Genomic DNA, 15,610 nt, shown 5'->3' on the forward strand with positions numbered 1-15,610 from the left:
CACAGCATATTCCTGGAACAGACCCACTGGGCAAGAGGCAGGTGGTGCATGCTGGGCAGATGCTGGATGTGTGTACCTGCTGAGAAGACTCTGTGGCCACTGGTTTGAGCCCACTTCTTCCCTCTGTAAGGCTGGGAATATAAGTGTATTTAGCTGTCAATTTTCATATAGAAGCTGGGAAATCACCTTTGATCCTTCCCTTTTTATAGGATTTAAAATAGGCTGCTAAAGTTAAATATTCAACAATGTGATAAAATCAAGCTGTTTCCCCCTTTTGTACTTTTGGGGGGAAATGGGGGAAGGATTAATTTTGAAGCTTTTTCTGTTTTGAATATTGGAATAAAAATGTAATATAGAGATCATGCATCCTTAGCATTAATAATTGAAAGAATAACAAAAAACTCATTTAAATATTCATTTAAATATCTTAAATTAGAAAATATATATTTTAAACAGTGTGTGCCTGAAGGTTGTGGTTTCATGGTGCTGCTGCATTTCAAGGAAATATACAACTCTTAAAATTATTTAGACAAAGTAATTCTTGTTATTATTACGGTATTAAAAATTTTATTTTCCTTGACATTTTAATGTTGAAACTTGTGCAATGTATCTGCCCATTTACAATTCATATACTGTCTGTCACAAACTGCTTGTAAATTCATTAATTTTCTGCCCCAAGAAGCATTCAGAACAGCAGAAGGATTAAAAAAAATTCTGGATGTGAGCCTTGGAGAAGTTTTGAGGTGATAAAATGGAGAAAAATTAAGGGATTGTAGGAGGTTTTAGGAGAAATAACCTTTGGAGCTTCTTTATAATAGTCAGATGACTTTTGCCCTCTATTCAATAATTTGTGCATTGCATTGATTATTTGTGCCCAGCAAATTGACTGTTGTGTGGTGGTTCAATGGTGCTCTTTAAATAGAGTGAGAGAGCACACAACATGCAGACCTAGCTAATGTAGAGCATGTAGGGTTTCTTCCTATGACCATAATCTAGGAAATATATTTTTAACTTGCTCAGGAAGAAATATTTTATTTTCCCTCCATAGTTTGGCTGGGTGTTTTTGGCTGGGTGTTTGGTGGTGGGTTTTTTTCCATTTGGGGTGGTTTTGGGGGGTATTTTTGGTTTGGTTTTTTTTTTTTTTCCCAAAAAGGACTCTTAGTGTTGCGCCTTTGATGAGTGCTCATGGTGGTGAGATGGGAACGCTCAAGCGCTCTGGAATGGAAACACATGAAGCTGCTGCTCTGCAGCCCAAGCAGCCGCTGCGGCTCCCGCAGCGCGCTCCGGCCGCCCGGGCGCCTTTCAGCTCCTGCACGCTGCCGGTGGCTGCCAAGCACAGAGGGAAATTTGTAAACCTACGGGACAGTGTAAAAAAGAGCCCTACAAAAAGCACAGCAAAAGTAAAAGCTGCTAGTGGTTGGGTGTCTGATGGCTCGTGCTCAAATTGCTCTTTAGGAAAGGTAGGTGTTGCACTGTGTGTTTGGAGATGTGTGTTTTTGTGCATACTGGAGGAAATACGTTGCATTTTTTTCTTTCTGTGATTTTATCCCAGCTGTTTCTCATTAATTTCTTACTAAATTTTCTTTTGTATTTTATTGCTAGACATCAAAGTAGCAATTATTGAAGTAAGATTGCCAAAAGAATACTTGCTCTCATGTTTTCCAGTGAAGGTTGCTGCGCTTTATACAATATGGGGGTTTACAGTAATTTCTTGAAAGCGGGGAAAGTTTAGTTTGCTTGATTTTTGCTCTCCAAGGTGTATCTCTTTGTTGTTTACTATAGAATTTGCTGAATTTTACATTCCAAGGTGTATCTCTTTGTTGTTTACTAAGAATAGAATTTGCTGAATTTTACAGAATTTTCTGGCTTAAGGATGTGCGTGGTGCTCTGATTTACCTACATATTAGTTGGTATTTCCTCACTGAAGGACTTGGAGTGTGTGGGTTAAACACAAAACCCACTTACTTTGGAACAAGGCAGACTTAAAGGGGTGTCTTATATTTTGCATGGGTAGGGCTAAATGGGTGCTTGAGCTGTTTACTTTGATCTGTCATCTAAAGCCTGTGTTGTTCTTTCAGGAGCTACAGGTTTATTGCACTGAGCATTTAATTTTTGCATCCTTTGCAAAGGGCATATTAATATTTTTCAAGACCAATTTAGATTCTGCCCTACCTTTCTCTTTTTAAGCACTTTAAATATTGTGTTTTAGTCTGTAGATGTAAGAATGCTTTAATGACATTAGGATTAACTCTCAAGATACCAAACATCTTGGTCTTGCATCTTTCAGTAATTGCAGTGTTTTTCACCAGCTTTCATTTTGGGAAGATTGACTTTGAGTTGAAAAAACCCTGTATAAATACCATATGTACATGTAATATGTGTTGCTGTTCTTGGACTCTTAATGCAAACAGCATTATTTGCTATTTCCTTCCCTTGGTGGCTGCTGTTGATGTATGCTGCTTTGTGTTTTAAGATATCTCAAACTTTTAAAAACGTTTAATACTCTTTTATGTTCTGGGGGGTTTTGTTCACTTTTGGGATTTAGTATATTCTTTTGTCATTATGCTTCATTATTTTTAAAGATCACGAGAATATCTTGGTACATCTGAATTGCAAGAGCTTTGATCTGCTGTTCAGTTGATGATGGTTGCCAGCAGTTTGTGTTGCTGACAGCTTGTTGACAACCAGTATGTGAACATCTCAAAGATATTTGAGTCAATGTTTTGCTCAAAATGCTGTTTTGAATCTTATTCCCTTGCAGCTTAAGTGTCAGAAAGTTCCCTGGTTATTATTTTAATGAAGATTCCTAAGACCAAAATTGTCCTAGTCTACAGATGTTTGGTAAACTTGTGTGAAGATCTGTGAGAGATAAATTGAAGCTGTTTTAGCACCTTCCACCCATGACTAAAAGGTTTTCTTTGATTTTTGCTAAGTTTAGAAACCATAAAGTACTTCTGCTTTTTCCTCTTTATCAAAGAGGAATATTAGCTTTGTTGAGTGCTATTAACTTCAGCCCATCATTTCCCTGCTTTTGCGCTGTGTTTTATATTGGTGAAAGGGTTCTGTTGTGAAACCAGCCCACAAAAGGCCTGAATCTGCTCATGGACCTGAGCAGGTTTTTTGGTGGACCCCAAAGTCTCAGTGCTGCAGGGGCAGTGCCTTGGTGTATGAGATAACCCCCTGGGCATGTCCAGCTACTTTGGGTTCCTCACCCTCAGTGCAGTGCTGGCAAGGTGCTGCCAGGAGCCGTGTGGCTCCAAGGGACTGTCTGCATTGTAGTTAGGCTCCAAATCCATGTGCTACTTCATAGTTGTTTATGCTGTTACATTTGAGTCTTGTTTGTTTGAAACTGTTTTTCTAGTTTTCCTTATTTTTGACATTTTGTTGGTGATTTTTAGCCCACAGAAGCTGTTCCTTCCTCTTCTCCCATTGTCCCTGTGATCCCTGTCCCACCAGTCCCTGCTGAGACCATCCCATCCACCATACCACAGGTTTTTATTCTGTTTTGTTTTGTTTTATTAAACTTGTTTAACTTTTATTTCTTTAATTTGTTTTGTTGCTTTGTTGAAATACGCCTTTTGCTACTCTGTAGTCAGTGTTGAGGTGAGCTGTTAATTAACTAGAATTTCACCCTAACTTTTGTTCATTTTATGACGGCTTTTAGTACATTGAAATATTTATATTTTCATATAGAAGTGACTAGTAAGTTGTGGAAAAACGAGAGAAAAAATAACCTAAAGAATAGAAAGAACCAATAGGATATTTTGTGTTCACATAACTTTAGAGCCATTTGACCCCTACTAAGTGTTATTGCTTGATTTATTTATAAAGAAAATGTTTTCTCATCTCCTATAGATACTTCATACATGTCTTTCTTTGGTTGCGCTTGCATGGTGTTTCTCATGTTCTCCACCCATTTATTGGTATTACTGTTTTGGGGGACATTTAGAGTATAAGAGAAATCTTTTTACCTCTCCTTTCCTAACATATTTGACTCATAAAATGCTTCTCTTCTGAGCCCTCATCCTTTAGGTCTCATAATATCCACACACCCCCCAAAACAAAAACCAAACCCTGTCAAGAGGAGTGAAGGCAGTAACAGGAGTTAATGTTAGTATTTCCCATGTAATTTGGAATATGTGACCTCAGCATGGCAAGCTATGGAACAATCCAGGATAGCCAGCAGTTACATTTTTGCAAATAGATTGTCATTCTGCTCTTAGTTTTTGTAACTTTACTGTAACTTTCAGTGCAGAAATCTGAAATGATGAGTGCACACCTTCTGAAAAAATGGATCAATTTTTTGAATCATTTAGTGACAGATATTTATTAACTTTAAAAGGAAGTTAAGCTATCCAGAATATTACTTGAAAATTTTTGTAGTATGGACATCAGTATTTTTTTTTTCTTAAATTTACTTTCAGGCTACTTGACTAAACTTGCAACAGGTGGTAATCTCTGTCTTTGAGTTTTTATTTTTTGCATAATCCATAATTAGCAAAGCTTTTTGCAGTTGCCTGTTCTATAGTGCAGCTTCCAGTAGATGTGTGTTTATTTGAATCTCTCACCTGCACTTCTTCCACCAGGCAGACCAGAAATGTAATTAGTTTTAGAAACACTCCCTTCTAATAGGGGGATTCTGCCCACATCAAGATTTGAGGTGGACAGGTCAGTGCAACCTGTCCAGATAGTACCTTTGGAAAGCCTGGCACAGCTTTCTTCATTCATCATGGAAAAAGATGGTAAATTGCTGCTGCTTGATGGAGAATTTGGATAAATATGGGAGTGCTAGGGACAATCATTTAACTTACAGAAGGGGTTTTACATTGGTTAGCTGATTTGTATCTTAAACATATTGTTCACCAAAGCTCACCTACTAACAGCAATTTTGCTTTTAGTTGTCTTTTTTTTTTAACATGAAAATAAGAACACTTGTCTACCTCAAAAATAAAAATCATAGGGAACCAGCTTTCGCTGGCACTGTGTATGTTGAATATAATTGGATGTTACAGAATCCTAATATTAAATAAAAATACATACCAAAATGGAGTGAAAAGAACTGAGCAATTACACCTTGCTTTCTTCTGAGAAAAACCATAAAAACATATGGTTTAACTATGTTTATTGTAACCTTAACAATTATTGTGATGAATAATAGGTTGGGGTTTTTAGTACAGGATCTTGATTTTAATTTACTGACTCTTTAATAGAACCTGCACTCAGAAGCAGAAAAAGAAATTTAACTTAGTGGCACAAAATGGTTCTGAAGGATAGTGTTGTTGTGACAGAGGTTTTTATTGTGACATTAATAACTAGTGCTTAATGTCTTTGCTGCATGAAATGTGCCAATGCTTCTATTGAGAATTGCTAGGTGAGAAAGGCTTTTGATTGCATATTGACAGCCATATGTGTCATCCTTTTAGTTTCCTCTTACTTTTAATTGTCTGCTCTGTTAACTTGTGTAGGTCCCACCTGATCTTAGTTCTTATTAAATCACACAGGCTTAATTTCTGACACTTAATAGGAGATTGATGGCTCCTGTCTAATGATGGAATATTATTCATCTCAGCCTTTTGAAAGGCACTTTTGAGTCATCACTTCCTAGATGTGGTAGCTTTTAAAAATCATAAATCCTTCAGAAGTATGCTGCTGTCATTGTCGTGAAACAAAAATGCAGAATATTAATAGGTTAATGCAATTGTCATGTTTTTGCAGGTCTTAACTTTATCTTTGCTTGAGTTTAATACTGGCTTCTTTTGCAGCCTATTAAGCTATCCCTAAAATTATTACCACACACACACTTAGGAGATTAAAAAAAGGAACGTCTTAATTTGAAAGATAATGTATTTTCATACATATTCATTCAGATTCATTAAAGCAATAAGGAGATTAACTTTGTTTAGTGCCACTGAACTTAATAGTTAGCAGTATTTGGAGTCTGGAATGTATCTGGACACTCTTTGTTTGGCTTATGTTCCTAGAGCAGGCGAGGTGCTGCCTATTTTAAAGGAAGATCAACTGATGGATAAATGGAAAGTCTGTTTATTTGGAAACATTTCAGATAAATGTCATCAGTTCCTATGGATTTTCTTTAGTCAAAACCGAATTTTTCACCGAAAAAATCTCAGTGCCATGAGACTAAAAGTGTAAACTTACTCTACTGGTTCCTGGCTTGTAAAAATGCTAATATTATTTCAGTTTTCTGTGGCAATAATCTCTGACTGCTTGTGCTTGTTACTCCTTAACAATCTTCTGACGGAAGCCCATGCTGCTGTGGGGTAAATGAATGCCTGCTGTGAGTTTGCTTTTGCGAGTCAGTTTTGTAGATCCTTTCTTGCTTAAGTTGCATTTCTGCAGGTTTCCATTTTGCAGTTTTTGAAGGGGGTGGTTCACTGTTCCTGATGGGAAGAAAGCAAAATTGAATTCATTTAAAATTCGTTCTGAGATACTGAGTGGTAAAACAACCTCTGCATATCATACCACAAGTACTGGGGCAACTGGCATCATGTCAAATGGTAGCATGACTCAGGTTTTCTTTTGAAAAACAAGGTAATAAATGTCAGAACTTAGATATTAAATATGATCTCAGACTTTCCTAACGGTGTGGTTTTATGTCAGGGAAGCAATTTGACCAGGATAGTAACAAGTGTTTTAGAAGGTCAGTTTCGAGACACTCAAGGTCAGGCTACCTTTTAGCAGAACTTTGAGAAAGCCAGCAAGTAAAATGCTGTAAAATTATCATCAATCATGCATTTTCTCATGCTGTGTAATTTTTTTTGTTTTGTTTCATTGTTAAAGGCAAATCCCCCTCCAGTGCTGGTGAATACAGATTCTTTGGAGACTTCAACATATGTAAGTCTACACTTTGCTTTCAATTATAACTTCAAATCATGTTTATGAATATAGTTGGGTACACCTGTTGCTGCTGTTTGAGAAGACCTGTTTAAATGTTGCAGATTGCAGGTGGGAATTTTTCTGTTTCATGACAATGTGCCATTTTGCATGACAATGCAAAACACAATTGAGCTTCCAGAGGTTCAGTGTTCAGAGAACAATCTGTTTCTTCAACTGTGCAGGCAGATACTTTAATATTTAATGTGCCATTTCTGTTGCACTTCTCATAAAAAACATTTCTTCATGCAGTGGCTACACTTAAGGTTTAGTGCTATAAATGTTCATAAAAATGGGTTGATTCTGCTTGAAACATTAAAGTAATAAGTGTAGTTATGCAGAGGCTGAGCTGTTCATTTGTCAGGCATAATTACAACATTTACATATAAAGTCTTTCATCTTTAGGGGCCCTGGAAATAAAGCTTAGCTTAGTAGGTGTGAGATCCCTTTAAAACTTGGAAAAGATAGACTAGATCAGTGACTTTTATCAGGTGATATATTCTTGCCTTTGTCTCTGCTAATGTTTGGTTTCTTAGATGAATAAATTGAAAGGAGTTTTTCAAAAACAGAGAGAGTATAGAACTAAGCTAAAGGAGAAGATAAAATGGTGGAGCTTTTTGTTTGCTTCTGTTAATCTAGATGATATTTTAAATGGATTAAAGACCTTTGTACATAGAAATAAGAGACTGCTTAAATATATTAGGATCGGCTTTGTTTTGTGTAATGCCAATGAATAAGGAAATGATTAATCATCCTTGTTATTTATTTAATAAAAAAGAAAAGAGCACTGCACACTGATCAATCACCATGAACCTTTTGCAGGTACTGTAATGCTGGATGACTGCTTCAGTTAGCACATGTTGTCATTCCTGTAGATAATAGCTCAAGGACTAAGCTACCATCAAAACTTCTTGATCACAGTGGCTTCTTTTGTGTTGGTGTAGCAATAGATCCAGTTTCATGGATTCAGAAGGTCAGGACCTCATCCCTTTTTAATAGAGAAATATCATGTGTTAAAACCACTGTATCTTTTCCACTGAACAAACTGCTAAGGACATAATCATTTTTTGAGGTACTTTGCAAAGATGATAATCTGTTATGCGTGGAATGGATATGGCTTCTATTGTAAGGGGAGATACAATTAGGGAGGGATAAAAGAGCTTGATATTAGACAGCCTGTGGAAGTCACGGCATTGCCAGCTTTTGGAGCATTTAAATATGCTAAATAAACATAGGAAGAAGGAAGTAGCTTGATCTTAATTTTATTTGGGGTGAATTAAATTCCCTTTTTAAAGTCTCTGCTAGAAAAGAGTCAGATTTTAAATTGCTTTCTTCTATATCTGTTTTTTGTCTTTAGTGTGTTAAGACTACAGAAGTCTTTTCAGATATTCCATATCATAAAGATAGACAAGGTCCTTTGTAAAGTAATAGTATAAATGTTGTTTCTTACCTTGTTAAATATTTCATCCTAAAAGGCTAGAAATAGTGGGTAGTCTGTAGCTGTTGTAGGTAACTGGAGGAAAGAATTTGAGTTCCAAGGTATCTTGGAATAAAACTTATTCCTGAATATTAAATATGATTGAGAATTTGTTATGTAATTGATTTTGGTTAGTTTTGATTTTTTTTGCTTCTGGTATTTGATTATTTCCTTGTTCTGTAGGTAGCAAAGAATGTGGGTGTCCTTTCTAACCAGAGGATGACAAGGCTTCTTTCTAGGATTTCAGTTTTTCATCAAGCTTTATAAAGTATTGTTCTAAACTCTTCTTCTCTTTTTGTCCCTATTTTAAATTGCTGAACTTTAGTATGTGTGTGACATGATATATAGTAGTATAAACAGTGGTTAAATATTACTTTAGAAGGGTCTTACCTATTTCTCATGAGAAGGTGGTATAAAGCATCAATCTTTGATTTTTCTCTGCTCATTGTGGAATAACAATAGGAGAATGCTGCTCTGTTCTTCCTTACAATTCTTCTCTACCCCACACTGTCTTTCTTTTTTCTCAGTTTCAAGTTGCTGTATAGCCTGAGGAACATGTGAGGATCTCCAGAGCATTTTTTCTTTCCAGCAGTCAGCAGCAGAGGGCCTGTGCCCTACAGCAGTTGTGTAGAGCAGTCTGCTCTTGAACAGGCAACTTTTAAACTCCTATAAAAAGGTTGTCTGATTCATAAATACAGAATGGTGTGAAATTCACATGCCCCCTCTGAGCGCAGTGGTCACTGTGAATCAGCTGAGATTTGATGGGAGTGAACTTCAGCCAAGCAAAATGGGTTGTGTGAAGTGTAGGATTCTCTGTGAGTCTCACTTCTCTTTTTTTTGTAGGTCAATGGCACCGATGCAGATTACGAGTATGAAGAAATTACTCTTGAAAGGGTAACATGCTGAATATCCTCTGTACTCTGAAATGGAATTTATGATACTTTAATATGAACAATAGCAATCCAAACTAAGTATTTTTCTTTTTTTAAATTTCAGGTAGATTATTTAGCCTAATAAAAAAAGTACATTGAGTTGCTAAGCAGGAATTGAAAGTTTTATTAATATCCTTGACCATTGAGAATAAAGTGGGGGCATGATCTCTTCTAAGACATCCTGCATTTAATGTTTCTACCTAGACTTGTAGAGACTAACACAGATTATGATTTAATCTCCTGTATTGATATTTTTTTCATAGGCTTTTACTTATATACTATTAAGTTGTATATTGAGATTACAAGTGACACCTTGTCACGTGCATTTCTTTGTTAGGTTTTTCTAAGTTGAGATCTAGTTCAGTTCACTTGAGGTGCACCGTTAACAAAAAGGCAGAAAGAAATTATTTTACCTAATACCTGTGCAGTTCTGGTTGTTACTGAGAGGGTGAAGAGGTCTTGCAGTTGATAGTAAGGGCAAGTAATCCTTGAAGAGAAAAAGGTCAGTCTGAATCTCTGCATCTGTGGGACTGTATTAGAGGTGGGATACAAGCTATAGTTATACAATGACTTATGTTCTCCTTACATGTATGTAAGTTGTAATTATATTTATTTTCATATAAATAAGTTATATATGTAGCATACTGCTTAAATTGTCTTTAAGTATTTTTGTTTTAGTGAAAGTTATGTAGATTTGGTTCTGTAGTGTATAAAATACACCAGAATACCTTTTCCCCCAAAAATAAGTGTGTAAATGTTTTTCCTCCTCTATCTTTAGGGAAATTCAGGACTTGGCTTTAGCATTGCAGGTGGTACAGACAACCCACATATTGGGGATGATGCAAGTATTTTCATCACAAAAATTATAGCCGGGGGTGCAGCTGCACAGGATGGAAGATTACGGTAGGATGAATTTCTGTCTTGGGTTACTAAGTGCTGTTATTGTATTTTAATAAGTGGATAGAAAATTTTCTGCTTATTTTAATAGTTTTATCCTCCTGCATTAAATGTTAAATAGGTTTTCCTTACCGAACTGTTTTGTAAATAATGAAGAAAGTTTGAGTGGATCAGTTTGTGTCTCCCAAACTAATAATATCTGCAGTTTAGGGAAATTAAGTGAAATTTTTCTATACTGTGGTATAAATTTATTATGCTATATGATTCATAGTCCTTAATTCAAGAAAAAGCTTAGACAGCTAGGATGGGTAGCTCTTGGTTATCCATATGTACGTTTTCTGATCCACAAGGTAGTTGAGTTTATTAAAAACCCTTTTGTATGCTTGGTAATAATTAAATGTCTTAATATTTCAAAGATAGCCATCCACATTGATTATAGGACTATTTTTTTCCTCTTGTGTTGTCAAGAACTTGGCCCATCATTTCATGTGCAAATACCTGCTGTATTGTGGGTTTTAGTCCTAATGAGCTTAGTTCAAGGCTTCATTTTAGCTTGTTGGCCATTGTCAGAGGTACATCTGGCAGGACACGGTGACAGGTGGGCCTGGCATTGCACTTAGTGTAATGAGGGCTCAGTGTTACTGCTGCAACATGTTAAATGGACTGGAAGGCCAGCACTTAAACTGCTTGTGAAAAGCAAGATTGACGTGTTCATATCATGGCTTAAAACTAGTATGTTTGCATTGTGTGCCTTGTAGGTTTTGATTTTTAAAATTCTGTTTTCTAGCTGTAAACAAAAGGTAAAAGTCAAAGTAAGGTACATATAAGGTGCCCTCTTCAGCCATTATTTAAATACTCCTCTTAAATGTTTTCTGGTGATCCTTGATTTATTTTTAAGCACTAATATTTAATTTTAGAGCATTGTCTTGAATGAGTAGAATTTTGGAGATAAATCTCTGTATTTTAATGTGTTAGCATGTATGCTAGTGTATTCTAGATAAAATATTAGGCTCCTGATGTGTGCACTCTGCTGTAACACAGCAGCTGAGCATGACTTGCTGTCTCCAGGGTCAATGATTGTATCCTGCGAGTAAATGAAGTGGATGTTCGGGATGTGACACACAGCAAAGCAGTGGAAGCACTGAAAGAAGCGGGATCAATTGTACGATTGTATGTCAAAAGAAGAAAACCAGTCACAGAAAAAATAGTGGAAATCAAACTTGTGAAAGGCCCCAAAGGTATGTTGGAAAACTAAAGTTTCTGTTTTGTAAGAATTGAAAGTGTTCTTGTAGAATGCCAAGTTTTCTTTTAAATGAAAAAAATGTTTCTGATTGTATATAGTAATTTTTAAGTGCATTAAAATTGGAGTAAAATACTTAATTGGATTATCAGTAAGGATGTTTGAGAGATTAAAAATAATTTAGGGAAATTAACTACTGGGCAATATGGCTATAAATATATAGATGCTATAGCACGGTGATGCTTATAGCTCTGCTGTGCCCATACTTCACAAAGCATGAAGTAAATGATCTAGCTTTTGGTTTTCAGAATTGTGTACATGTTACATCTTTTCCAGAACATTATGTAGTTCACTTGAAAAGGTATCAGAATTAGTTCAGCCAGATCCTGATTATATCTATTTGTGTTATGTAAGGAGTGCTATTATTTGTGTAAGAATTTAAATCCAGTGATTGCAAAAAGGGTTTCTTGAGTAATGCCTTTATCTTCAAGCAGGTCTCGGTTTCAGTATTGCTGGTGGTGTAGGAAATCAGCATATACCTGGGGACAACAGCATTTATGTAACCAAAATCATCGAAGGTGGGGCAGCACATAAAGATGGCAAACTTCAGATTGGAGACAAACTTTTAGCTGTAAGTAAGAGCTGCCTTTGTTTAATGGTCATTCACTTTTAGGCTCAATAGGGGCATGATTCAATTTGTGGTTAAGCTGCCTGGAAATCAGTGATAAAATTAAATCTGCATCATTCAACACCATCTCATCAGGAAATCTGAAATCTATTCCTCAGCCGAATGTTCCATGCAAAACCTGTATAAATCAGCATGTTTATTTCTGATGCCTGCTATTATTTTTCTGGGATCTGAGTGACAGAATTGTAAATATACAATGGGATTGTTTCTCTTCTGAAAATAGAAGAATGGAATGGAACTCCTTGTACTGGTGGCTGGCCAGCCTTTAGCCAGCCTGTAATGAAGCTGCTGCTTATATTGCATTTCAGTGTTTGTAATGCTTTTGAATGGCATTTTTGTTTTGTTTTTTTTTTAAAGCTTAAAATAGCTTCAAAGTTGAATTTTTTATGCACAAAGTAAAAAAACCAAAAACTTTCAACTTCTGAAATTCAGTCCACAATTTTTTTTGTCCTGATAGAAAAATGAAAGCCCCAGCCATACATTGCAGAATGTAACTTTCTGTCTCTCCTGAAATTCAATCCACAATTTTTTTTTTTTGTCCAGATAGAAAAATGAAAGCCCCAGCCATACATTGCAGAATGTAACTTTCTGTCTCTCTGTTTAAGTTGTACTGCAATTACCAAACACTGCAAAACAACTTTTCAGTCTTCAGGAGTGGTAGGAATTAAAATCTATTAAAAAGATATCAACAAAAGGCTTTTAGAAAACGTGTAGGAAACTTAGAGAATACAGATGCAGGGAATAGAGTGTGCCCCCCACAATTAACAATTGGCAAAGCCTGGTTGTTCTTACACATGAAGTTAAATGATGAAAGTGTCTTTAGCCCCTTGGGTTCAGTGCAATACAAACTTTATTTCCTTTGTTGCCTGGAATTATCTGCACAAGTTTGTTCCCTTTCACAATAAGGGATTTTTTAAATGGAAGTGCTAGTGTTTTCTTCTCAAGTTTTGACCCCTGCTTTTTGACATCATTCAGAATATGTTGTCCCGTTATAAAAGTCTGGAGCATAATTATGTCATGACAAGTTGATATGGGGTTTATTCTTATTAGAGCAAGCTTCTCTCTATGTAGTGCTTGCAGTAACACACTGTGTAGTGTGCACACTTACTACATTTTGAGTGTCCTGTTGGTCCCATTAGCTCCCCAAAGTCATGTGTGCCTTCTTTACAACATTGTGGTCAATACAATTTATAATAATCTTTGATAGGAACACTTGTCCTTTCATACATAACAAGGCATCTCTTATATAATTTCATGTGACCAGGTATGTCTGTGGCACATGAATCCTAATAAAGACTCTCAGTGCCAGTGTTCCAACAGCCTTCAGTGAGTGACCTGTGAAAACAGTACATTTTTCTGGGTTAAGAATATTTGTTTTTCTCTTCAGGTCAACAGTGTTTGCTTAGAAGAAGTTACTCATGAAGAAGCAGTGACTGCCTTAAAAAACACATCTGACTTTGTTTATCTGAAGGTTGCAAAGCCCACCAGCATGTTCATGAATGACAGTTATGCCCCTCCTGACATCACAAACTGTAAGTTCATCTTATCTTGCTGATTTAATTGATTTTCCCTTTAAGGCATTAACTTATTTCATTTTTAGTATTTTAACTGTTGCAAGCTTAAAAAAATTATATGAGGCAAAATCTAAGTGGATTACAACATCCTATAGCTTGTATGCTGAAAAGACAGCAGCAGCAGGGCTCCAGGTGTGGCTTTGTGTCTGTCATGGCCCAGTCCTAGAGACTCAGTGTTACTCATCACTTGCTGATGAGTAAAAGGGGAGAGTAGAAAGCAATGCACTGTGAGGGTATTCAGAGTCCTGTAAACTAAAGAGGTTGGTGATGCTCTGATGTATTTCCTGTTTTCCTGGTTTTGCTTGAAATTGTATATACTACTCTGGTTGGTGATACTCTACCTTCCTGGTTTTGCTTGAAATTGTATATACTTAAATAAACTTTAAGTGGGAGGATGGGAAGTTCTTGCCCTGGTGCCTGCCTGTGAATGTGTTAAAAAAATTCCATGTTAACTTATTTGAAATCTGACTTCAGTTTTGACCTAATTATTGACAATTTGAATGGAAAACCAGTGAATGCTGTATTAAAAGTAGTTACAAGAATTTCTTGTTGACATAAGGGTACTACTGACAAGAATATTTTCAAAGTCAAACATATAAATCCAGAAAGTTCAGGTTGAACTACAATGTAAATAAATATTTGAGTTGAGTGTACTTAAGAGGGTTATTACCATTTAGTGGCTGGAGAAGGGGAAAATAATGATATAACTGTGTCTTTGCAAGACTGAATACACTGACTTTTCTGGATGACCAGTTTTACTCATGTTATGACATGAAATGGTTTTAGGAGAGACTTATTTTAGGTATTGCTTTGTTTTCTGCTATTAGATATGTGCAACTGATATGTAGCACTGATCTGTTTAGGTACTACTTCATTTAAAAAAAAGGAATGTTTTGGGACTGACAGATGTAATTGAAAACAGTATATAAAGAACAACAAACTCAAGTGCAGCACAACAAAGTCTGAAGTACCTTATAAGCCCATCATTTATTGGCAATAGCTACAGTACCTTAAAATCTGTTTGTAAGCTTATTGAATTACAATTTGGAGCAAATTAGGTTTTGTCTCCACTGTGTTATTAGAAGGATGCTCTTGAAGGCTCCATTCTTTGACGTATCTAATTTTCAGCCTCCACTGATTCTTCCCCAGTTTTCTACTCATATATATTATGGTTAGAGAGCAGCCTTTTCCCTTACTGTATCTAGTTTGTTCAATAACTTTTCCACTTTCCTTGGAAAGTAGACTTCCTGTTCTCTCTCCATATGACTGATCTTTTCATATATTTCACCTGGAATTCATATATTTTGGAAAAGAGAAATCTGATTTTTTACCTAGTGTTCGTGGTAATGTTGCAATAATGCAGTTACACTGCTGTGGATTGGGATGTGACAAACACTGAAGTATCTCATCCCTTACTGCTGCACCTCGACTCAATCACTGGAATATTTACTTTGTTAATCTTTTGCGAGGTCAAAGACAAAACCTGTAGAAAGTTGGAGGGGAGGAAGGCAGAGAAGGAGGTGATTCCTGGTAATTTGCCCAGGGCTAATAAATCAATGACAGTGGCAAAGGTTGGTTGTTGGACCTCTTGTCATGCAGAGATATTAATTTCTCTCAAATGGTGGATGAGCTGGAGGCTCAGTTCATTGAAGGCAATTGCATTATAAGTCAGAGCTGTGAGACAGTGTCATCTTCAAGAGTACCTTCTCACCATGTCCAGTGACTAGACAGATCAGAGAGGTTCTGTCAAAGGTAATCCCACATAACTGCCATGAGGATGTCCTCTGCCATCTTGCCATGAGTCCTTAATTTCTCAGAAAGTGTGACCTGGTGTCACATCCATGGCCTGGTCACACATGTAGGCTCCTTTTGTCTCACTGCCATCCTCCCTCCAGAGTTTCTCACTGTTTG

General features: G+C 36.4%; 1 protein-coding gene across 12 annotated transcripts in view; it reads left to right on the top strand.

The window, feature by feature from the left end:
- DLG1 (discs large MAGUK scaffold protein 1) overlaps positions 1-15,610 on the top strand; it is a 118,007-nt gene that overhangs the window by 58,265 nt on the left and 44,132 nt on the right. For 8 of the 12 annotated variants that reach the window (XM_039722250.1, XM_039722244.1, XM_039722242.1 and 5 more), the window contains exons 3-9: positions 3,399-3,491; positions 6,799-6,852; positions 9,212-9,262; positions 10,079-10,203; positions 11,266-11,435; positions 11,932-12,068; positions 13,513-13,657. In XM_039722250.1, the coding sequence (XP_039578184.1) occupies positions 3,399-3,491; positions 6,799-6,852; positions 9,212-9,262; positions 10,079-10,203; positions 11,266-11,435; positions 11,932-12,068; positions 13,513-13,657 (775 nt within the window). The remainder of the gene's footprint in view (positions 1-3,398; positions 3,492-6,798; positions 6,853-9,211; positions 9,263-10,078; positions 10,204-11,265; positions 11,436-11,931; positions 12,069-13,512; positions 13,658-15,610) is intronic. The other 4 variants (XM_039722253.1, XM_039722251.1, XM_039722252.1 and 1 more) reach the window with 1 other exon arrangement.

Source organism: Passer montanus, unplaced genomic scaffold, assembly GCF_014805655.1.
Source record: "Passer montanus isolate IOZ18808 unplaced genomic scaffold, ASM1480565v1 scaffold48, whole genome shotgun sequence".
Taxonomy (NCBI): domain Eukaryota; kingdom Metazoa; phylum Chordata; class Aves; order Passeriformes; family Passeridae; genus Passer; species Passer montanus.